The 25,452-nt window shown below is 38.8% G+C and overlaps 1 protein-coding gene across 1 annotated transcript in view; it reads right to left on the bottom strand.

Moving 5' to 3' along the window:
• Window positions 1–400: 400 nt before the first annotated feature.
• The window catches only part of trmt6.L (tRNA methyltransferase 6 L homeolog), a 33,951-nt gene continuing 8,899 nt past the window's right edge, over window positions 401–25,452 (bottom strand). Inside the window, 8 exon segments of the mRNA NM_001096672.1 lie at window positions 401–745; window positions 2,088–2,174; window positions 3,536–3,638; window positions 6,411–6,496; window positions 16,502–16,866; window positions 20,451–20,575; window positions 22,154–22,237; window positions 23,569–23,660. Of these exon segments, the coding sequence (NP_001090141.1) occupies window positions 578–745; window positions 2,088–2,174; window positions 3,536–3,638; window positions 6,411–6,496; window positions 16,502–16,866; window positions 20,451–20,575; window positions 22,154–22,237; window positions 23,569–23,660 (1,110 nt within the window). The 3' untranslated portion in view covers window positions 401–577.

Here is a 25,452-nt window from a genome sequence, read left to right as displayed (position 1 = left end):
ACATTCAAAAGCTCCCTCTATCAACACAGGTGATACGAATCCATCAAGAACTAGAACAGAACTCCTTTTAGTGCGGATTATACTGGACTCTCCATCCACCAGAAACAATAAGCGATCATCTGGGGCAACAAGTGTGACCACCAGAAAATATCATATAATGTGCCTTTACTCCCAATACCAGTGTTTGGTATTTCTTGATATAAAAAAACAGAAATATGAAAGCAATAAGCATGGAATCCATTAGTCATATCTACACAGCCCAATGAGGATCTTGGAACAGATCGCAGGCTCAGTGCCCTTATCTTTGGCCGTTATGCTGAACAATTAATTCCATTGAGATTTACAAATGATTGAAAATAGCACAGTTGTTGTTAAACGAGAAACGAAAAAGCCTCTACTGTGACGGTAACAGTTTATTTTTATGAACACAAATGAAAGCCAAATGCTTGATTATGTGACATGTAAATGTCAACTGAAATATAGATCTATACATAGTTTAATGTACAAAGAAACAAGTGAACCGTTGGCTCTGCAGAAATGACTCCGGGAGACCATGATGGGACCAGTCGTACTAACGTTAACTCTCCTCTTCCTCAACTTTCATTTTTTTGGCTGCAGGTTCTTCACTCTTCTCTTGAGTGTTGATATTTGGCTTTGCAGGATCCATTGCTACTGTGGTTCCATGAAGTATGTACCCTCCTCCACCGCTCATCACCAGCTTGGGGTGACTTCTGCCTGGCAAAACCTAATGAAAAGAAACCATTACTATTGGTGAGAAAAACAAAGAAATATCCTGTGGAACCTTAGAAGACCAAGTGGTTAACATGTAGATAGAGTTAGAGGAACCTGCAGCCAGAACTGCAAAAGCTCATTTTCTCCTCCTTCATGTTAAACAATAGAACTGATCAGATAAACATCATAAGATGCTTCCAGCTGCAAGGAAATTAACTTTTACTTTGAGGGACAAAGGCATAAATTATTTGACACACTTTCCAGCAATGAAACTATCCATATTAACGTATTTTTGGCTCTGAGGAAGCTCACATTAGGGGATTGAAACGCTGGGACTAACCCAATAAATATCTTTATTTATGCTCTGCAAATCCTAAAATTGTGGTGGGACTTGTTTTTGTAAAAGGACTTCTCCTTACCTGTGACATGCTCCATGTCTACCAAATGCAATGGCCCTGGTGTTACCATGAAAGTAACGTTGAACAAATAAATGGAGCATTTGCAGGACAAATGGTGAAAAAATGGATAACATATATATACAGTATATATTATATATACAGGTATTGGACCTCTTATCCGGAATTCTTCAGACCTAGGGTTTTCCAGATAATGTATCTTTCTCTGTAGTTTGGATTTTCAGTTCTATAATTTGGTTCCTTAAATCTACTAGAAAATCATATAAACATGAAATAAAGCCAATAGGCTGGTTTTGCCTCCAATAAGGATTAATTATATCTTAGTTGGGATCAAGTACAAGTTACTGTTTTATTATTACAGGTATGGGACCTGTTACCCAGAATGCTTGGGACCAGGGGTTTTCTGGATAACAGATCTTTCCATAATTTGGATCTTCATACCTAAAGTCTACTAGAAAATCATATAAACATGAAATAAAGCCAATAGGCTGGTTTTGCCTCCAATAAGGATTAATTATATCTTAGTTGGGATCAAGTACAAGTTTTATTATTACACAGAAATCAGTTTGGATTATTTGGATAAAATGGCGTCTATAGGAGATGGTTTTCACGGTTTTCACCCAGACAGACCCGATTTTGAACGACTGTGTGGGTTAAAACTGCCTGCCCAGTTGTCCAAATTAGGAAAACTGGGCAGCATTCCCCAAGATTGACGCGACGATCGACCAATCGCTGATCTCCACATCACAGCCCTGATATCATCGGACCACCCCCGACATTATTGGCCCATACCCACTGCCTCCCCCTCCCAAAGTTACCATGGACCCCCTCTTGTAAAATATAAGGATTATTATTATAAGTTACTGAGGAGTTTTTCTACAGGTCATGGAACTCGGAGGTGACCTCTAATATCCTCACTTTAATTATTCTGCTAATTACCTGGTAATTGCGTAGCCAGGTCTCAGTCAGTTTCAGATTAACGACGCCTCCTTTTTCTCGCAGTTTTGTATAACATTCAATTAGAGGCTGGAAAGACACAGACAGAAGATGAATGGACAGGACACAACAAGTACATGTAATTGCACAATTGTGTTGAATTCAATGGGTAAAAATGAAGAAGAGTAAAGTCCAGTCATTACTACTAATTGTATCATTTCAATAACATCCCACGTGTCCTGTGGCACAAACAGACTGCGGCTGACGGATCATTAGGCCGAGAGTAAAACACTGGCGAATCATCAGTCTGTAGTTCTACATCACCGGCACATTTACACTGAACTTTATCATTAACTCACTGCTGCACTGGAGCTTAGAAACAACAGGCCCGGAACACAAACGCACATGTACAGAAGGGTCACTTTCATCAGAAACACATTCACCTGCTTTTGGGGGGAGTCCAGAGCACCCACAAACTCTCTCCTCTCCCTAGTGCTGCAAATAGCGGTGCTACCTCTGAGCCACCACAAAGACCTTAATATTTCTAGGAGACAAATGCGTCTGATAATCCAGAAAGGACATGTAAACCCCCTCCACAAAAATGTAATCAGTGAACAGCCCCTTTCAAATCTTTAGATACCTGCCACTCTGGTTGTTAAAAGGTTTACAGTAAGACAGAAACATCTCCTTAATAACTTAGAATGCCTTCTCCTCCTCTAACCCACTCTGCTCCTCCCTCAGGAATTTGCTTTGGTTGTTGGCTCATGAGCATGCTCAGTTCTTCTCAGCTCAGATGACTAAACATACCCTCCAGTCTAACAGCCAATGAAGAGATAACATTGCTGGTTCCCATTGAAACTCTAGCTGTCTGTTTTTCTCTTAACCACCTCTACTGAGCTCAGCTTAACTATTACAGTGATCAACCCCAGCAGAACTTTTTATCAAAGTATATTGTGAATGTGTAACCTGCATTGTGCATTGCATGAACTTTACAGCATACATGTTACTGATGATGTGTAAGAGGCAAAATGGCCGCCGGGTGAAAGCTGCTATTTGTTTTAGGAAAATGTGATCGTGTTGGCAAATAGAGGGGGTATTTGCAGTACAAATGATCTGACTTGGGTGGGGAATATATGCCCAATTTATATACATGTAGGAAAATGTAGACTTTACATGCCCTTTAAATATGTGAATATATTACTATTACAGAAGTCATATAATAACCAGAAGTCCTATAATAACCAGAAGTCGTATAATAACCAGAAGTCCTATAATAAACATTAGTCCTATAATAAACATTAGTCCTATAATAAACATTAGTCCTAAAATAAACATTAGTCCTATAATAAACAGAAGTCCTATAATAAACAGAAGTCCTATAATAAACATTAGTCCTATAATAAACATTAGTCCTATAATAAACATTAGTCCTAAAATAAAGTCATACAGACCTCTCGGTACTGACAATAAACTACAAAAGGCCTGGAAGGAGCGAGGAATTCCAACAAGGAGAGCATCAGAGGAGTGGGAAGGAATCGGGAGGCAACAATTAATCTGCAAAAGAAAATCAATATTAAATAATGTTTGCCATCATGTTCTGTCAAGTATGAGGTTTGCTTTGTACTGCTACAACTGTGGATAGAATGTTTTGGAATTTGATTCCGTCAGGTCATGTGATCAATATTAATATTGCGATATAGATATATATATATCTATATCTATATTGGCCAAGCCTTCAGGATTTACTATCCCCCTATGAGCAATTACCCCCTCCCCCCTATCAGTTTGAAAAAATTAAAGGGGTGGTTCACCTTTAAGTTAACTGTTAGGATGTTTTGGCTAATTCTAACCAACTTTTTAATTGCACTTCATTTTTTCTTTTATAGCTTAATTATTTGCCGCCTTCTGACCCTTTCCAGCTTTCAAGTGGGGGTCACTGACCCCATCTAAAAAACAAATGCTCTGTAAGGCTACAAATGTATTGTTATTGTTACTTTTTATTACTGATCTTTATATTCAGGCCTCTCCTATTCATATTCCAGACTCTCATTCAAATCAGTGCATGGTTGCTAGGGGAATTTGGATCCTAGCAACCAGACTGCTGAAATTACAAACTGGAGAGCTGCTGAATAAAAAGCTAAATAACTCAAAAAAACAAATTATAAAAAAGGAAAACCAACTGCAAATTGTCTCAGAATATCCCTCTCTACATCATACTAACAGTTAATTTAAAGGTGAACACCCCCTTTAAAGGACAAAGTATGCCTAAATTACTGGAGGATTTGCCCCATAATACCGGTCTTGCTGGGCTTTCGCTCTTAAGACTTGAGTGAGCATAATAGAGTAACGTTTTAGATTTCATATTATTTCACATGTGCAAGACTAATTTCTATGTCTGAGAGAGAGAGAGAGAGAGAGAGAGAGAGAGAGAGAGAGAGAGAGAGAGAGAAGAAGATTTTTTTCAACTGCTTTTCATTTTTAACAATTGTTCTGAAATCTCAGTGTAAAGTTGAATGCGTGAGCCTGTGATGTGTGAGTGCGGCAGCTCAGGGATCTTTATTTGTAGCAAATTATCTGAAAGCAACTGAACTGAACAAAGTGCTGGAAGGAGAAAACCCCCTTGAACTCTATTACTTTCCCAGAAACACAGGATTTCTAAATTCAGGTATAAAGTCCCCCAAACAGACGGTCACAATAATGAGCCCTCAGTAACAACAGATTTTCAGGAGTCAATGGAAAGATTTAACCAAAACCTTCTTTTCACTATATGGTCTTCAGTTGTCATGGAGACACTCCCCCCCCCCAATGATGCTCTATGCAATCCATCTCTATTTATAGTGAATAAAGTAGCCCCTCTTGTAAATTATAAGGATATTATAAGTTACCGCAGAGTTTCATGACCATATAAAAACACGAGGCCAAAATTACACAAAAAAACTTGTGCTCACCACTAATTTATAAAACCATTAGGCGGGGGTGCAATGAGGCTGTGACCACAAAATTCATATAGACAAATACAAGATCCTCTGCACTCAACCCATTATCAATATATTTAAGACAGAGACATTTTGTGCTACTGCTACTGAAAAATGCCTTACCCTTTAAACAACACAGGGATTGTTTGTCCATATATTGCAATATATTTAATAATAAAACTCATCCCATATCTGGCCAGTCCTACGCTCAATTTTATCTGATTCATTAAGAATTCTATTGCTTCATTATACATTTTACACAGGGACTAAGTTTTACCTGAAACTTACTTGCTGCTTTCAAAGTAAAACTCCCAAACTTGGCTGCCCTTTTATTAGACACCAGTGGGATCACCTGACTATAGCTGGGAAGGGTGGGAGCTACAACATGGAGCTGGTCACTGCTCCTGTATAACTATAACAAACAAGGGAAACTTGTGCTCACCACTCATTTTTAAAATCAATGAGTCAAAGCAGGTGATTATTTTTGAATTCCAGGCTTGGAGGCAAATTTTGGTGCATAAAAACCAGTTGTACTGCCAAACAGAGTCTCCTGTAGCTGCCAGGCCATCTAGGGGCTACCAATAGCCAATCACAGCCCTTATCTGACATCCTCGTGGACTTTTCCATGCTTGTGTTGCTAAAGTACGATATGAACAGCACCACAATTGTAATTGAAGTTAAAATGCCTTTATTGCTCAAGTGACGGGCATTACCGCAACGTTTCAGGCCTCATTTGGCCCTTTTTCAAGCCACATGCTTGTGTTGCTCTCCAACTATTTATTACATTTAAATGTGGCTCACGGGTAAAAGAAAATAGGTTGGGGACCCCTGATGTAGAGGCACCTGTATGGGCAATGCTGGGTGTGGCTGTAATAGCCAATTTCAATCATCAAATGGGGTGTCAATATATCGTTGGCCGTTCTTGAAGCCAATTTATCTATTTGCAAGTTAGAATTGACTTCCTTTCGTTATGTTTCGCTGCCACTGACCTTGCCTATATAATAATAATCCAGAGTAAACTCAATATTATCAACAAACATCACTTTCCTTTATTCTCCTGCAAAAGACGAGAAGTAATGGCTGTGCATCCCATGTAACCAGCCCCATATGTTCATCCATTTCCCCCACTTCACTGGGATGAAACAAGAACAGGAAAAAACGACAATGAATTGTTTTATCAGTTACTTATAATCTCCATTAGAAACACAATGATTTTCTGAAATATAGTCATTAAAATGATAAGTAGGTAAAATAATTGATTTGGCAGCAAATGTGAATTTATAGTTTGGTAGAGGCAAAACGTGTGCCAGTGGCCAATCAGTCAGGTGCATTTCTGGCCCTTCAAACTCACCCATCAGCGTTTTTATTCTGCAACAGAGCGGCTGCTTCCGATTCTTTTCTCCTTTTCTCATCTTGTTTCCGCTTTCTTTCCAGAGCCTGAAACACAAACGTGGCCCATGGAATTAAAGGAGCAAAGATTTCCCGGGTCTGGTAGAGCCAATGGTCTTCCACAATAACCCCTCCAAATGAAAACCCAGCCCCATACACACACCCTCCATACGCTGACATAAATGATATATACCCATATCTATACTACAGCTACATCATTGTTTGTTGCCAATCTTACTTTTGTAACAAACCACATTAGAGTGCACAAGCGTTTTTTTCTGGAACCTTTTTTCTGCTTTGGGGTTCCCAATAAAACATTATTTGATTCCTTTCAAGTCTCATTGGTGTTGTGCGAATCTGCCATGTTTTGCTTTGAGTCGAATTGTGTTGGTGTCAATGAGAAGGCCAAATCCCATGTATTATTTGGCTACACGGCTACACACATGCCCTACATTGTTATAGAACCTCCTATCTACTAGACGAAAACTGCTTTTTCAATAGAAAAACAAAACTCCCATTTTGGCAGTTTCTTAAAACTTGTCTGTGATTTTTGACATTAGGTACAAAATGTCAATTTTTTCTTCCGCTAAACTTTTATCCTTCTTATGTGTAGATCAAGATAAAGAGGTGCTCAAATGTTAGCTCTGCTGCACTTAAAGAGCTTTCATCACATATCCACAAAAATAGTAACAAATGGCACACTCACTTCAATGCTTCTACTTCAATTCAAATCGTGTTCTTTTTATTTCGGTGAGATCAATAAGCAAACGTTTCGGGGTCAAACCCCTTCATCAAGTGCTCCTTACAAACAGTGTGATTGAAAACATTTAAAGGGTAGGGTCTTGTATGACCACACCCCTTCGTGATTAGATAACATTGGTTACACCTTTGATGTCCATTAACATTGTGTTTGTGTATTCTTTGTTACATTTTCCACCATCAAAAGGATACAAAGTGCCTCTGTAATAAATAGTGTAAAAAACTTCATACCGCAATCCTTCTTGTAGTGTTCATTGTATCGATATTTATCTAGACTGTGGGATAAAATTTATAATATAAAATAAAACTTTCATATTATAAAAACATAAAATCACGTGTTCTTAGTTACAATCAAAGGCTGGACATATATCAATAAAAACAAGAGTAGCTCAGTTCCTCATTTAATCCCATGGGTGTAAGGGTATTTAGTCTTTCAATCCACAGGACCTCCTGTTGTAAAAGTAATCTATCCTTATTTCCACCCCGTCTAGGGAACTTCACGACCTGTAATACCTGCCATCTTAGTTGTTTACTGTTATGGCCAAAAGTTTTAAAGTGTCTGCTCACTGGAGTGACATATTTCATCTTATCTAAATCGCAATTATCAATTGCCCTCCTGTGTTCCCCAATCCTTAACTTAATTTGTCTTTTTGTTTTCCCCACATATGCCTTACCACAGGGGCATTTAAGCATATAAATCACCCCTGTTGTGTTGCATGTAGCAAAATCTTTTAACTTAATTTCAAATCCTTTAGAGGGATGGTTTATTTTATTGCCCTTTATTATGCTATTGCAACACTGGCAAGACAAACATGGGTATGTACCTTTCTGCGGTGCGCCAAAAAATGTTGGTTGACGGTCGTCATTTTCTATCATATCCGTCTTAGTCAATTGGTCACCCAGATTTCTAGCCCGTTTATATGAAAATAAGGGATTCTCTTTGAATAAATTCCCATATAGTTTGTCTTTCCTCAAAATCTCCCAATGTCTATGGACAATTGTTTTAATTTTTTGGGAATGTAAATTATAATTTGAGACCAACGGTATTTTTTGAAATTTACGTGTTTTATTCTCTTTTGGGGCAACCAAAAGAAGGTTAGATCTATCTATACTCATAGCTCTCTCCATATTCTGTCTCAAATCTTTTTGCAGATAACCTCTCTCAATAAACCTTTTTTCCATTTCCAACATTCTTTTCTGACACACCTGATTATCTGAGACAATTCGTCTTATCCTAAGAAACTGACTATATGGGAGCCCTTTACTGACATTCCTTGGGTGAAAACTTGTACACATCAACAAATTATTCCTATCCGTTTCCTTACGGAATAAATCTGTGCTTAAACCATTAGACTGTTTCGTAACCAATACATCCAAAAAACTTATACTCTCTTCATCATAAGTTAATGTAAATTTAATTGTTGGATGTAATAAATTGATTTTCTGACCCATTTCAATCAACTCTTCTTTGCTTCCATGCCACGTAAAAAATATGTCATCCACATATCTATAGTAATTCTTTATGTTCACACTATAGGCTTGTTCAAAAAATACCATTATCTCAATAAATGAGACAAATATGTTGGCATAGCTCGGGGCTACATTACTGCCCATACTCGTGCCTTGTTTTTGTAAAAAATAGGTCTTATCAAAACGGAAGTAATTTTTACTCAATACAAATCGTAAAAGTTCTATCAGAAAAATTACCAACTGTGTGTCATAACCATATTGATATAAAGCTTCCTCAATATACATAATTCCTTCGGCGTGTGGAATACTCGTGTATAGGGACTGAATATCCGCTGTACACAGGTAAGTACATGTCTCAAAATCAGATATTGTCGAGATTTTATTTAAAAAGTCGGTTGTGTCTTTTAAGCAGGATTTTATCTCTTGCACCAAAGGTTGCAATTGTTTGTCTAAATAAATGCTTAATGGTTGCAGTACTGAATTAATGCTGGAAACAATTGGACGCCCGGGTGGTTTCTGTAAATTTTTGGCAAGAGATAAAACACTGGTGTCATAGGATGATCTGTTGTTAAAAAATCTTTTATGTTTTTGTCAATTATCCCATTCCTATAGGCTTCCACAACGTAATTGTCTATCTCTTTCTTTAATGAGAGGGTCGGGTCATTATCCAACTCTATATAATAATGTGCATTGTCATTCAATTGTTTAAAAGCTTCCTCCATGTAATCCGCTTTATTCATTATGACCGTTGCCCCCCCCTTATCTGCCTTTTTGATAATTATCTCCTTGTTATCTTTTAACTCACATAATGCCTTATGTTCCTCCTGTGTTAGATTATAATTTTTCTTAGGTAAACGTTTCCAATCTAATGCTTCTACATCTTGTAAAACCATTTGCATAAAAACATTCAAATTCTCACTTGTAATGTCAGGATCAAACGTTACGTTTCTTTTCTTAACAATGGGCAATGCAACTGCTATATCTTTCGAATCTTTGAAATGCATTTTCAATCTCAGAGTCCTAATGAATCGCATAAAGTCCACCTTAAAACGAAAAAAATCACCCTTGACTGCTGGCACATATCCAAGTCCCTTGTTAATTAAGGCAATTTGTACATTTGTAAGAGAATAGTCAGAGATATTTACCACAAGATGTTCTGATATATCTGGCTCTCCCTGGGATGTCAGTTCTTTTTCTTGGGCCGCGTGGTTCTTTTCATGGCTGGCGTTGCAAGCGCGTCTCTTACCTCTCCTGACTCTTTTCCGCGTTCTGGAGCCGAACCTGCAGAGATGTTCCCTGGGCCTCCGCCTAAAAAACGATCTCCGCGTTGTTCTTGCGCCTGGTTCCAATGCTCGTGGTTCCTTCTCCCTTGGCACCGCTCCTCTGCCGAGTCCAGGCTGCTCTCTCCTGTGTCAGAGGTGACGTCACTTGCCTGATTTTCGTTTTAAGGTGGACTTTATGCGATTCATTAGGACTCTGAGATTGAAAATGCATTTCAAAGATTCGAAAGATATAGCAGTTGCATTGCCCATTGTTAAGAAAAGAAACGTAACGTTTGATCCTGACATTACAAGTGAGAATTTGAATGTTTTTATGCAAATGGTTTTACAAGATGTAGAAGCATTAGATTGGAAACGTTTACCTAAGAAAAATTATAATCTAACACAGGAGGAACATAAGGCATTATGTGAGTTAAAAGATAACAAGGAGATAATTATCAAAAAGGCAGATAAGGGGGGGGCAACGGTCATAATGAATAAAGCGGATTACATGGAGGAAGCTTTTAAACAATTGAATGACAATGCACATTATTATATAGAGTTGGATAATGACCCGACCCTCTCATTAAAGAAAGAGATAGACAATTACGTTGTGGAAGCCTATAGGAATGGGATAATTGACAAAAACATAAAAGATTTTTTAACAACAGATCATCCTATGACACCAGTGTTTTATCTCTTGCCAAAAATTTACAGAAACCACCCGGGCGTCCAATTGTTTCCAGCATTAATTCAGTACTGCAACCATTAAGCATTTATTTAGACAAACAATTGCAACCTTTGGTGCAAGAGATAAAATCCTGCTTAAAAGACACAACCGACTTTTTAAATAAAATCTCGACAATATCTGATTTTGAGACATGTACTTACCTGTGTACAGCGGATATTCAGTCCCTATACACGAGTATTCCACACGCCGAAGGAATTATGTATATTGAGGAAGCTTTATATCAATATGGTTATGACACACAGTTGGTAATTTTTCTGATAGAACTTTTACGATTTGTATTGAGTAAAAATTACTTCCGTTTTGATAAGACCTATTTTTTACAAAAACAAGGCACGAGTATGGGCAGTAATGTAGCCCCGAGCTATGCCAACATATTTGTCTCATTTATTGAGATAATGGTATTTTTTGAACAAGCCTATAGTGTGAACATAAAGAATTACTATAGATATGTGGATGACATATTTTTTACGTGGCATGGAAGCAAAGAAGAGTTGATTGAAATGGGTCAGAAAATCAATTTATTACATCCAACAATTAAATTTACATTAACTTATGATGAAGAGAGTATAAGTTTTTTGGATGTATTGGTTACGAAACAGTCTAATGGTTTAAGCACAGATTTATTCCGTAAGGAAACGGATAGGAATAATTTGTTGATGTGTACAAGTTTTCACCCAAGGAATGTCAGTAAAGGGCTCCCATATAGTCAGTTTCTTAGGATAAGACGAATTGTCTCAGATAATCAGGTGTGTCAGAAAAGAATGTTGGAAATGGAAAAAAGGTTTATTGAGAGAGGTTATCTGCAAAAAGATTTGAGACAGAATATGGAGAGAGCTATGAGTATAGATAGATCTAACCTTCTTTTGGTTGCCCCAAAAGAGAATAAAACACGTAAATTTCAAAAAATACCGTTGGTCTCAAATTATAATTTACATTCCCAAAAAATTAAAACAATTGTCCATAGACATTGGGAGATTTTGAGGAAAGACAAACTATATGGGAATTTATTCAAAGAGAATCCCTTATTTTCATATAAACGGGCTAGAAATCTGGGTGACCAATTGACTAAGACGGATATGATAGAAAATGACGACCGTCAACCAACATTTTTTGGCGCACCGCAGAAAGGTACATACCCATGTTTGTCTTGCCAGTGTTGCAATAGCATAATAAAGGGCAATAAAATAAACCATCCCTCTAAAGGATTTGAAATTAAGTTAAAAGATTTTGCTACATGCAACACAACAGGGGTGATTTATATGCTTAAATGCCCCTGTGGTAAGGCATATGTGGGGAAAACAAAAAGACAAATTAAGTTAAGGATTGGGGAACACAGGAGGGCAATTGATAATTGCGATTTAGATAAGATGAAATATGTCACTCCAGTGAGCAGACACTTTAAAACTTTTGGCCATAACAGTAAACAACTAAGATGGCAGGTATTACAGGTCGTGAAGTTCCCTAGACGGGGTGGAAATAAGGATAGATTACTTTTACAACAGGAGGTCCTGTGGATTGAAAGACTAAATACCCTTACACCCATGGGATTAAATGAGGAACTGAGCTACTCTTGTTTTTATTGATATATGTCCAGCCTTTGATTGTAACTAAGAACACGTGATTTTATGTTTTTATAATATGAAAGTTTTATTTTATATTATAAATTTTATCCCACAGTCTAGATAAATATCGATACAATGAACACTACAAGAAGGATTGCGGTATGAAGTTTTTTACACTATTTATTACAGAGGCACTTTGTATCCTTTTGATGGTGGAAAATGTAACAAAGAATACACAAACACAATGTTAATGGACATCAAAGGTGTAACCAATGTTATCTAATCACGAAGGGGTGTGGTCATACAAGACCCTACCCTTTAAATGTTTTCAATCACACTGTTTGTAAGGAGCACTTGATGAAGGGGTTTGACCCCGAAACGTTTGCTTATTGATCTCACCGAAATAAAAAGAACACGATTTGAATTGAAGTAGAAGCATTGAAGTGAGTGTGCCATTTGTTACTATTTTTGTGGATTTTTGACATTACCCTGGTCGACTGGTAATGGTGTCTACTACTAACTACCATCTATAGTGTATATATTACTAATAGCTCACAAACACAACTACTGATAATTCTCACCAGCAACAGATAATTTGTGGGGGCTCAAATCCCATGGCTTAATGTGGAACGAGAGGGGAGGGATAATGTACCCTAGACAAAAATCTAAACTGACTGCATGGCGTATTTTTGGCGCCATTCTGTAAAACTTTACACTGACGGTGAAGTCGTACAGTGCAAATAAAATCGCTCATCAATAGCTATAATCAGAATACAGTTGGGATCAACATATAGGGGCCTAGTTATCATTACAGAGTAAGAAACACTGGCTTATCAAGCTCTGCATTGATGTTCAACGGTCACTTTAAAGGATAAGTAAACTTTAAATGTAAGTGAGTGTAAAATTGATGAGGGGGCTATTCTAAGCACTTTTACAATGTACATTCATTGTTTATTTATTTTCAATTCCAAGATATTAAGGGATACATGTACTGTTAATATGAATGAATTGTGTTACAACAGCGCCACCTGCTGGTCAGTTTCCCACCAGTCTGACCAGCAAGTAGTCAAGGAAGTTGTCAGGAGAAAGAAAGAGGCTGATGTTCTTCTGCTTAGGAAAGATGTGAGAAAGGTTTCTAATTTTATTCCTAAGCAGAAGAACATCAGCCTCTTTCTTTCTCCTGACAACTTCCTTGACTACTTGCTGGTCAGACTGGTGGGAAACTGACCAGCAGGTGGCGCTGTTGTAACACAATTCATTCATATTAACAGTACATGTATCTCTTAATATCTTGGAATTAAAAATAAATAAATAAATAAATAACCAATATACATTGCAAAAGTGCTTAGAATAGCCCTCTCATCAATTTTATATTCACTTATTTTAAGGTATCCTTTAAAATCTGGTGTAAATGGTAACAGCTGCTTAAAAATGTGATGTGAAAATACAGTGTATTTAGTTCCATATTGTGCATTGTGGGGCTTATGGCAATAGAACAGACTATGAGACTCACTATCTCATTATAAAACCTACAGCAGCAGTGAGATCAGATTTAGTTCTTTTACTCACAAACTCCAATTGAATATACATTAGCTAAGGGCCACTGAAAGAGCAACGTTCTGATATCTTCTGATATCTTTCTTTTTCAATATTTATTATCCAGGGTTCATTGTCGGCCTGTGGAACAGCAGCATCAGAGTATTAAAGATGAAGAGATAACATCCAGTCTAATCAAAGCCTTGTTTGAAGAGAAATTGGATTAAAAAAAGTCTTATCTGATACAGTAAGCCGCCTCTATCTGTAGCAATTAATATTTTAAATCTCTTTACTTTCTCTTCCAATGGGAACATATTGACACGGATACTTTTTAGTTCATTTATTATGAAAGAGACATATTTATATAATTTAAAGGGCGAGAAAAGTCTAAACTGAATAACGTTCAGCTTGAAAAGCGAATCAATAGCTCCTGATAAGTTATTTCTGTCTGCTAATAATTCCCTGTAAATTCTCATAGAATCGTTTTCTATTCTGTAACTTGGGAGGAGTCACTTCAACTGTTTCTCCCCGTCCCTTCCATCAGGCTCAGGCTTGGGGCATGTGCAGATCCTAAAGCCTCCAGGCTGCACGTGACCAGTAAAAGCCGGCTTTGTTAATAGGTGGTTACATCAGTGTCCCTTAAAGGAGAAGAAAAGCTATGGAAGCAGTTTATTGCCAATAGAGTAGCCACAATAGTTAAAAGCGCTAGAAACGTTCTCTGTTTGTTTAGGAGAGCAGCCGAGTCTCTCCCTGCTCACTCATAGCTCTGGGCTCAGATTACAGCAGGGAGGGAGAGAGGAACAAACTGAGCATGCTCAAGCCCTAGCCCTGGAGGTTTAAGCTGAAAACAGTTAGTCTGATACAGAAGCCCATGAGTACACAATAGAAGGAAAGAAATGTGCTGTTTGACAGAGGACTCAGAGCAGCATTACTTTGAGGGGTTACTGGTGTATTTATATAGACCTTTCTGATAAACCTTACTTACTTTTAGCCTTTCCTTCTCCTTTAGAGGCCCACCCACTCTACACCTTACATTACCAGATCCAAGATGGAGGTAGCATTACACTTATAAAGCAATTAGTTACAAGTTCCGATACACTTCTCCTGCAGCTTTCACATGAATGAGCAGGGTTATGGGTTAGAATGTTACAGTCAGAGAGCTGCTGAAGATGCTGGGTTGTAAAGCAGCCCTATGGCACGGGAACATTTAATTAAGATGTTTAAAGTGGAACAATCGCAAAAGTTAAAATTTAGTATATGCTTTATCATACTGAAATAAGAAACTTTATAAATACAATCAATTAAATATTCTGCATCGTTTCTGAAATAATCAAGTTTATCTTCACTATTCCTCTCTCAGTATCTGTTTCTCTTCATTCTGTCTTCATGCAGCAGTTGGGTGTCAGATATTCACTGACAGTTACATCCAATATATCTTATAGGGGGGGCTCCTTTTGCCTAGAAGATGTATTAGAGGTCACTCTATTAAACTCACCAGACATCATGTCTCTCTACATGCAGGATTTGTGCAAAAGGCAGTTATTTTGTTACATTTTGTTTGTACTGGAATCAGTTATTTGAGTGAGTTCTAATTCATCTGCTAGGAGGTTGGGTGTTAGATATTAATTGACAGTTAGATCCAATATATATTATAGGGGCTCCTTTCCTAGCAGATGTATTAGAGCACACTCTATTAAACTCACCAGACATCATGGGGCAAATTCACTAAGAATCGAAGTTGCGCCAGGCGCAACTTCGCCGCTCTTCGCCAGGGGAATTTTCGCCAGCGCTCCGCAAATTCACTAAAATGCGAAGTTGCGCACAGGGGTAGCGAAAGGTTGCGGAGTTGCGCTAGCGTTGTTTCGCTATATAAAGCAAAGTTTCGCTAGCGAAGGCTAATTTGCATACGGCGCGAAATTCAAATTTCAATGGAGGAATACGTATCTGCACTACAAATGCCTAGAAAACCTTCAAATCTGCAAATAAAAATTTTATTTTGCCCTACACATGTGCCCACTGTATAGTTAAGTTGCCATGAGTCAGGAAAAGTAGGGGGGAGGAAGGGGAGCCCCAAAAAATTTTCAATCTTTTTCAGGCTATCACCCATCATGTAGAAAACATGCCAGCGTTTTTTGGGACTTAGAAAAAATTTTTGACTTTTTTTGAAACAATCCCTATCTACTCTATTGTGCTTCGCCAGGTCTGAGGTGGCGAAGGAAGTCTAGCGAAAAAGGTAGTGTTCGCTACACTGCGCAAGTTAGTGAATTTGCGTAGTTTCGTCGCTAGCAAAGATTCGCCTGGCGTAAGGGTGCGAAGTAACACTAGCGAAACTACGCCAGCGTTCGTTAGTGAATTTGCGCAGTAGCGAAAATGCCAAACGCTAGCGAATTAACGCTAGCGTTCGGCGCTTCGCGCCTTTGTGAATTTGCCCCCATGTTTTTCCACATGCAGGATTTGTGGAAAAGGCAGTTATTTTGTTACATTTTGTTTGTACTGGAATCCGTTATTTGAGTGAGCTCTAATTCATCTGCTAGGAAAGGAGCCCCCCTATAAGATATATTGGATCATTCATCGGACACTCAACTGCTGCATTAAGACAGAATGAAGAGAAACAGATGTTCCTAAGGACTATAGTTGCCATTTAAAAGGAGTTCTTATCACCCACATTCAGCAGCTCCCCAGTACTCAAGTACTCAACATGTGTATTTAAACTTACCAACTGTTTCTTTTCCTGTTTCTGGGCCTCCTCTTGGCTTAATGGTCCCTCTCCACTGACCTCCATGGCCTCCAGTTGCCCCTGTGTATTAGTGTCTGTGACAGTTTCACATTCGGGGGCAGAGTTGGAGTCCTCCCCGTTGTCTCGACTCTGCTCCTGGGTTTCACTGATCTCATTGTTCCCCAGTGCCGGGTTCTGTTCCGAGGAGCTGCTACGACAGGAGTAGGTCCCAGTCAGGAGACTCTCCACTTTGTTCAGTGGGAACTCACATAAACCTTTGTAGAAGGACTTTGGAAATCCAAACGAATCAGTTGCTGCTCTGACGGGGCCCCCGCCTGAGTACATCTGTACAACTGAGCCCAATCCTGAGACAGAAAGAGAAAGAATTCGTTTAGAAGGGTTACAAGTTGATACAAAAAACATTGGCAAATGCTGAAACGCTTCTTTGTCCCTATTTCCCTATACTTAAAGGACCGATAACATAAAAAAAAATTTTAAGTTCATTATTATAGAACGAAAGAAAAAAAACACAATGAACACAATGACAAATTAAACTTTTAAATCGCTAAGTCTTTATTAAGAAATAAATTACCGAAACTCTGCCTGCGCTCCTCTTCATAAAGTGATCGGGTGATCCATCGTGCAGTGCTCCATTTCTCCTCCCTGCCTTCCTTATAGGAGATAGCCAGGGAGGAGAAATCGTGCGCCGCATGATGGATCGTCACCCTGTCGCCTTTTCTGAAGAGGAGCGCAATCAGAGTTTTGGTAAGTTATTTCTTAATAAAGAGTTAGTGATTTAAAAGATTCATTTGTCTTTGTGTTTTTTTTTGTTCTATAATAATGATTTTTTTTTGATGATACTGGTCCTTTAAAGCCTCTACATATCCAGACACATTTGGCAATTCCAAAGAAGTTACAGTGGGGCTCATTTATAAACACCGGGCAAATTGGCTCCTGGGCAGTAACCCATGGCAACCAATCAGATGCTTTCAGTGTTCAACCTGCAGCTGACTGAAAAAAGCTCATCACTGATTGGTTGCTATGGGTTACTGCCCAGGTGCAAATTTGCCCAGTGTTTATAAATGAGCCCCAGTGTGTGTGGAAGTGGAAAAGGTTCATACAGGCTGAAAACTAGGGATGAAACGAATACACGATTCAGCCTTTTTCAGCAGAATTCAGATGAATCTTTGTCTAACTAACCTGGCCTAACTGAATCCAAATTGGCATATTTAAATTAGGGTCGTGAATTCAGCCGAAGCTCCTGACATTGTGGGTACAAGGGGTGTTTAGTAGGGATGCACTGAAGAGGAGTATCAGTCGTTGCTGATACCAGTACCGGAATTCATGCTTTGGCTGCCTATGGTAATGGTATAAAGTGCAAGCTGTGTGTCTGCTGGAAGCTGAACTTGTAACAATCAGAAGCCCAGAACCCAATCACATACTGTATATACCACTGGCAGAACTCTGTACCCAACATTAGCAACTCTCTATGTCCCACATCTGCTCTTTCTCCTCATCCCTCACCCACTGCTCTACATTCATTTATTAAACACATTCATTTATTAAACACATTCATTTATTAAACACATTCATGTATGAAACACTAGGCTGGTGCGCGTGGATAAAAACATAACCCTCCAGCTGTCAGTATGTGGATTATCAAATGCATTGACTTAGCAGAACAAGGTCATGAGACAAGTCTTCATTGTGGGATATTCATTGCTTTACAGGTGAATGTAAATATTGATGCCTCTGCTCTGCCCTAACCTTCCACCCGTTGGGAGCAGGGGATGATCGATCTAATGAAGAGGGGTGTTTCATTACATGGGAAGGGATTGTGCCTGGGGTTAAGTGACAAACACCGATCTGGACAAGTCCTGTGCTATTGAAAGATAGACAGTGAGTAAAACATGGGACCCTGCTGCCCTTCATCTGCAGTTTTATTTAAAGGAGAACTAAAGAAGTAGGTAAAGATGTTGTACATGATGTTTTGTGCTTGTGTACCAGCCCAAGGCAACCACAGCCCTTTAGCAGTAAAGATCTGTGTCTCCAAAGATGCCCCAGTAGCTCCCCATCTTCTTTTCTGCTGATTCACTGATTCACATGCTCTGTGCTGCTGTCACTTACTGAGCTTAGGGAGCCACTCACAATATACAGTACACATAGAATAGAAATGTCACAATATAAGGCTGATTAGTAATTAATACACATAATTACTACATGGCAGCACAGAAACCAGTGCAATTAGCATCAGAATTGAATAATCAGCAAACCTGTAGCATCAGCTTATATTACAGCCAGGGAAGCTCATTTTCTGCTGGATAATTAGTGACGAGCCCTAAGCTTAGCTTCTCAACAGCCAATCAGAGCCCACTGAGCATGTGAGTGTCACAGACACTTTCCAAGATGGTGACCCCCTGTGACAAGTTTGAAGTCCTGGATCATTGCTGCTATTGACAAGCTCAAACTTTAGCCTCGTGCAATAAGTTCACTATATAAAATAGGCCTTTTTTAAATGCATTACCAAACGGGAACTGAATAGACATAGATGGCTGTCATAATCTATCTAGATATTATATAGAAATGCAAATATGAGTAAGTACTTGTATAACAGATTTGACTGCAATGTTATATATATTTTGCCTAATTTTATACTTTTTTTTTTTTTGCTAGTGACAGCCATAGTGTATTCTTCAAAGATAAAAAAAAATAAATAAAGCATTTTTAGACATATTCATTTTTAGGGTTTAGTTCTCCTTTAAACTTACCGATATTGACAGATAATGGTACAAGCAAACAAAAGTACCTGCTATTATTATCATCTTGATACTAGTGGCCAGTAATAGATTAAAAAAAACAAACAAAAAACACTCCTGACAGGGACCAAGAGAGATTGCACATATGACTGATCTCCACTTAGGCGTCAATACACCCTGAATTACCCCAGGCACCATTGCATTAAACAGCTCATAATAAGCATTTCAACAAAAAACTATTATAAGTGCAGGGACATGACAGAGATAAAGTCAGTCTGGATTTCACTGGCTTTCTTCTCACTAATGAATTTAATTCCCAGAACAAGAAGAAGGAGCTGCACTGACAGTTGCGTGAGGCTAAACCCTCCCAACTCCACTTCTTCTGCTTCTATAGGGGCCCCTAATTCATGAGGTGTCAGTGTGGCTGGACTGAAACTCAGCAGATCATTTATTATTAATGAATGGACACAGAGTGGGAGAGAAGAGGATTCATATAGGGAACAGTGTACATGCGTGTGTTTAACTACAGGGAAATCCATACAGACTCTCCTCATGGACAGCAAATGAACAGCCCGGCTTCATACACTGGCCCCATAAACTGGCCTCTTACACTGGCCCCATACACTGGCCTGTACAGTGGCCTCATAATCTGGCCCCATACACATTCACTGGCCTCATACATTGGCCCTGTACACTGGCGTCATACATGTACACTGGCCCGTACATTGGCCTCATAGGCCTCATACACTGGCCCCATAAACATACACTGGCCTCATACATTGGCCCTGTACACATATCACGTACAACGGCCTCGTACACTGGCCCCGTATACACATATCACGTACACTGGCCTCCTACATTGGCCCTTTAAACTGGCCCCATACACATACAGTGGCCTCGTACACTGGCCCCATACACATATCACATACACTGGCCCCATACACTGGCCCTGTACAGTGGCCTCGTACACTGGCCCCATACACACATATCAGGTACACTGGCCTCGTACGCTGAGCCCCAAACATATGTAACACTGAAGTATATAATAATGACAACGTTTCCTCTTGAACTTTTTCAAACGACCCAGGGATACAGAAACCATTCAGTTCTGCCATTGCTCCATTTCTGGATTGTGTTGCAGACAATAAGCAATAGCATAAAATATTTATATATAAAAACAGTTTGTGTCCGACCTCCCAGGCGTTCCATTACAGCTCCCAGGACCAGACCGGCACACGTCTCCATGACGATGACTTTACTGCGGGCATGAATATTGCCCAGCGTGAGCATCTGTGCCAGGGTATCATAGCGCAGCTGGCTGCAAAGAAACAAATCACTATGACAATATCACGCTGGAAAATCATTCTACAGTCTACTGAAAATTATTGGTATTTTATATCATAGAAAATTTCCCCCAGGAAATGAGAAAGTACAGAAACTAGATATTAAAGGGGAAGTAAAAGCAAAAATATTTTTTTTTTCTGGATAGAAGAAAATGTAATATTAGAAGTCAGTCTTTTATGCTTTTCCCCCCCACTCTGCTACATTGTTACAAAAGCAAGAAGCACCAGGACAAATAAGGAAAAGTTTGTAGCAACAATATCTGCTTTAGTGACGTGCGTGCAGGTTGGGTAAAACTCGACCCGGACCTGTAACCCGCGCCCGTCCGCATCCGACTTTCAGGTTTCCTTTTATAGACCCGTACCGACCTGCCCCGCCAATGATGTCATGAAAGGGGCGGGGCACGCAGGCGTGTGGCTATAGAGGTGGAAGCCAACATTTGAAGGTGGCAGGCGGGGAGAGCAGGAGAAGAGCTCAACACACACCCACCAGCCGCGAGGAAGAGGGCTAGGTCTGACCCGCGGGTATGGGGTCGCCCCGCACATCACTAATCTATTTGTCTCATCCAAGTATCTATGTGATCCGCTTACCCTTTTATAGGAATACCCATAACCACCCCATGACCAATAAGAGCACATTCCTCCCCTAGGACACAGGTTAAAAAGTTTCCCACAGCATACGTATATATACATTTAAATAGTTACACATATCCACCCATGTAGACTGTAAGCTCTATGGGCCAGGAACCTCCTTTACTCTGTCTTTTTAACACTTAGCTCTTAATCTTAATGTGTGTGTGTGTGTGTCAATTCTCCTTTGCTATTTCATACACACATGGAACTATAGTAAGGATTACAACTATGGAAGTGTTTTTGGTATAACCTTGGGGTTAATATATATATATATTTGGAATAGAGATGCTTCTGTCTACGGAACTGAAGTAGGTTCTACTATGCCAAAAACCTTCATGGAGGAGTTTTAATCCTGCCCCTTCCTTTGTTATGAAGCAAAGCTGGGGGACGACGACATATAGTCTATTTAAATAGAAGGGATGCACTAAATCCAGGAATGCGTTTGGGATTCAGCCGTCTTCAGCAGGATTCGGCCAATCCTGGAGTCTGGCCGAACCGAATCCTAATTTGCATATGGAAATCAGGAGAGGAAGGGAAATCATGTAACTTTTTGTCACAAAACAAGTAAAGAAATTTGTTCCCCACTTTTTCCCTTCCCGTCAGTAATTTGGATATGCAAATTAGGATTTGGATTTTGTTCTGTGAAATCTTTCATGAAGGATTCGGGCAAATTGGGAATAGTGCATCCGTACAAAATAGGCCCTGACATTCCAAGTAGACTGAGGCCCAAACAGCCCCCAGCAGCCCAATAAATAGTGAGTGTCTATGGGATCTTACAGCAGCCCTCATTGCAAGTCTGATTGAAGATCAATGCTTTTTATACTTCTTTATTTAGTAGCAGTTTTTGCTTAAACTATCCCTACAGCACAAAACGTCAGTGCAAGGCTGAAGAGAAAACGTATTTACACTTCTATAAAACGTACCAAATTTTGGCAGGCTCCCGGGCACAGTACATCATTGCCAGGATCCGTGTAGAGGGCTTTAAGATTGTAATCACTGCCTCGTATCTGTACAGAATCATACGTGGGACATTGTGTGTTAATGAAGAATTCATGCAAAAACAAATGGAAAACAGGACATTTTCTCCCATTACATGTTTCAAAACTAAAGTGCCATTTGTTCTGAGACTTATTAGTATTAGTATTCCGCTGCAGCCCTATATCAGTAATGCCCCAGGCCTTCACAGCACTTCCCCATCTTGGATTTTGTTAGGCATCTTTAGAGTGTCAGCGAGAGCGCACCTGTGCATCCAGCTCTGGGCAGCCATTAAGAAGCCAGGCTTAGGGAAATCCTCAAGCAGAAAGAGAGATTCGCCTATAACAGAAGCTACAGGGCTACTCATTCCGTTCTGATGCAGACCACACTGATTTCTGAGCTGCAATGTAAAGTGAATCTAAATTCTAAATAACCTGGTACACTGTTCCAATGCAGTCTATAGAAGAGATTTGCCTCCAACAATAAGTAAAAAGTGGTACAGGATCCCTTATCTGGAAACCCGATATCCAGAAAGCTCAGAATAACGGAATGGCTGTTTCCCATAGACTCCATTTTATCAAAATAATCCATAATCAAATTTTTAAAAATGGTTTCCTTTTTCTGTGTAATAATAAAACAGTAACTTGTACTTGATCCCAACTAAGATACAATTAATTCTTATTGGAGACAAAACCAGCCTATTGGCTTTATTTAATGTTTATATGGTTTTCTAATAGACTTAAGGTATGAAGATCCAAATTACGGAAATGTCATCTCCCATAGACTCCATTTTATCCAAATTTTGAAAAATTATTCCTTTTTCTGTGTAATAATAAAACAGTAGCTTGTACTTGATTCCAACTAAGATATAATTAAGCCTTATTGGAGGCAAAACCAACCTATTGGCTTTATTTCATGTTTACATGATTTTCTAGTAGACTTAAGGTGTGAAGATCCACATTACAGAAAGATCTGTTATCTGGAAACCCCCAGGTCCTGAGCATTCTGGATAACAGGTCCCATACCTGTAATAATAAAACAGAAGCTTGTACTTGATCCCAACTAAGATATAATTAATCCTTATTGGAGGCAAAACCAGCCTCTTGGCTTTATTTCATGTTTATATGATTTTCATTATTGGAGGCAAAACAACCCTACTGGGTTTAATTAATGTATACATGATTTTTTAAGTTATGGAGATGCAAATTACGGAAAGATCCCTTATCCGGAATATCCCAGGTCCGGAGCATTCTGGATAACAGGTCCCATACTTGTATATGTAAACATCAAATTGGGCTGTCATCCCTTGCCATTTCATTGGTATGAAACAAACGAACCCCCCGCTCCAAAAAAAAAAACCTACTTTTTCTTTTTTTTCTTTATATACTTCTCTTGGGCGAATTCTGTCTTGTCCCGAAACGTCGCGCTGTTCTCAATGAGCTGCTGAACGATTGCCTGGGACAAAATACATTTCATATGTTTATGTTTGTGCAACATGAGATCAGAATATCACAAATGACAATAAACGACCCTTCCTCTCACCCCTACAGAGATATTATCCCCCCTTCTCCCCAAAAATATCCATTTCACTTATAAAACAGCCATGGAGTTAAATTGCCTAGCTGAGCTTTCTTGTCTGAATCGAGTCGATTGTATGTGGCTACTAATAGTTTTATTACCTTCAGTGACGCAGGTAATAAATTCAATATGAGTGAAATCAATGTAAAGCCACAAGAAGCAATAAGTGATGTAAAGTTGTGTAACATGGGGAAGCCTCAATCACTGCGGCAATTTGTTAGGAAATCATCAGAGAGCAAAGAAGGGAACGAGATTATGGATTACAATGGTTACAATGAGAAATAATAAGTAGTCGAGAGACAGAAAACGAGAATGTCTGTATTGATCCAGTGTATGGGGTCAGACTGAAGGGCTGCTCGCAGTAGAAATACAAAAGCAATTTATCACTTTAAAAGCATCGGCCACAGGATCTCACTATAGAAGTGTAAATTGGGGTCTGGTGTTGCCCAACAGCATATTTAGCTTTAAGTCTGGATTTATTGTAGCAAAAGAAATAATTCTAGTTATGTGGAGTCAACTAAAAGCTGTGAGTCTGTACATATGCCTTCTACCATTTCACCATTAAAAGGGGCTTGTTCAGCTTTAAATTAACTCTTAGTAGGAAGTAGAGAGGGAGATTCTCAGACAATTTGTAATTAGTGTTAATTTTTTATTATCTGTGGTTTTTTACTTATTTAGCTTTTTATTCAGCAGCTCTCCAGTTTGTAAAGGCAGCAGTCTGGTTGCTAGGGTCCAAATTCCCCTAGCAACCATACACTGATTCAAACAAGAAACTGGAATCTGAAGAGGAAGCGGTCGGAGTAATAAAAAGTAGCAACAACAATACCTTTTTAGCATTACAGAGCATTTGTTTTTTTATATGGGGTCAGTGACCCATTTGAAAGCTGGAAAGAGTCCAAATATATAAATATCTATAAACAATAAAAAATGAAGGCCAATTGAAAAGTTGCACAGAATTAGCCATAGAACACACTTAGGGGCATATTTATCAAGGGTGGAATTTCGATTTAAAAAAAACTTATAAATTCAAACTCAAAAAGACCAACCGAAATTAAGTCAAAGTTCTTTTTTTTGGTTGAATAGGTCAGTTTTTGATTGAATAGGTCCATATTCGAATCTAATCGAAGGAATAGCACATTTGATCAAATTCGTTTCAAAGTTTTTCACAAAAAAAACTTTGATTTTTCCAAGTAGGTTCTAGGAGGGCCCCCATAGACTAAAACAGCAATTCAGCAGCTTTTAGATGGTGAATAGTCGAAGTCGAATTTTTAAAAAGAGACAGTACATGATAAATTTCGATAATTGAATTTTTACATTTTTTTTAAAATTCAAATCAAATTTGGACTATTCCCTAGTCGAAGTACACAAAAAATAGCTTGAAATTCGAATTTTTTCCATTTGAAAATTCACCCGACCTTTGATAAATCTGCCCCTAAAAGTTAACTTAAAGGTGAACCACGACTTAAACAAAAGGAGACGTGTATTAGCAGATGAGTGGGTACAGGCTGCCAATATTGGGCATATGAGAAGCTGTAATTCATAAAGAAGTACAGCGAAACCTCAATGTTAAGTCCCCTGATTTTAAGTTTTCCCAAATTTTACATTTTTTATTAGTTGGTCCCACCAATTTATAATGCATTTTAATGGGTGAATTTCCCTGATTTTAAGT

The sequence above is a fragment of the Xenopus laevis genome, chromosome 5L, assembly GCF_017654675.1.
Source record: "Xenopus laevis strain J_2021 chromosome 5L, Xenopus_laevis_v10.1, whole genome shotgun sequence".
NCBI classification, from domain to species: Eukaryota; Metazoa; Chordata; class Amphibia; order Anura; family Pipidae; genus Xenopus; species Xenopus laevis.
Note: the sequence above shows the minus strand (reverse complement) of the source record. Positions and strands in the feature narration are given on the sequence as shown.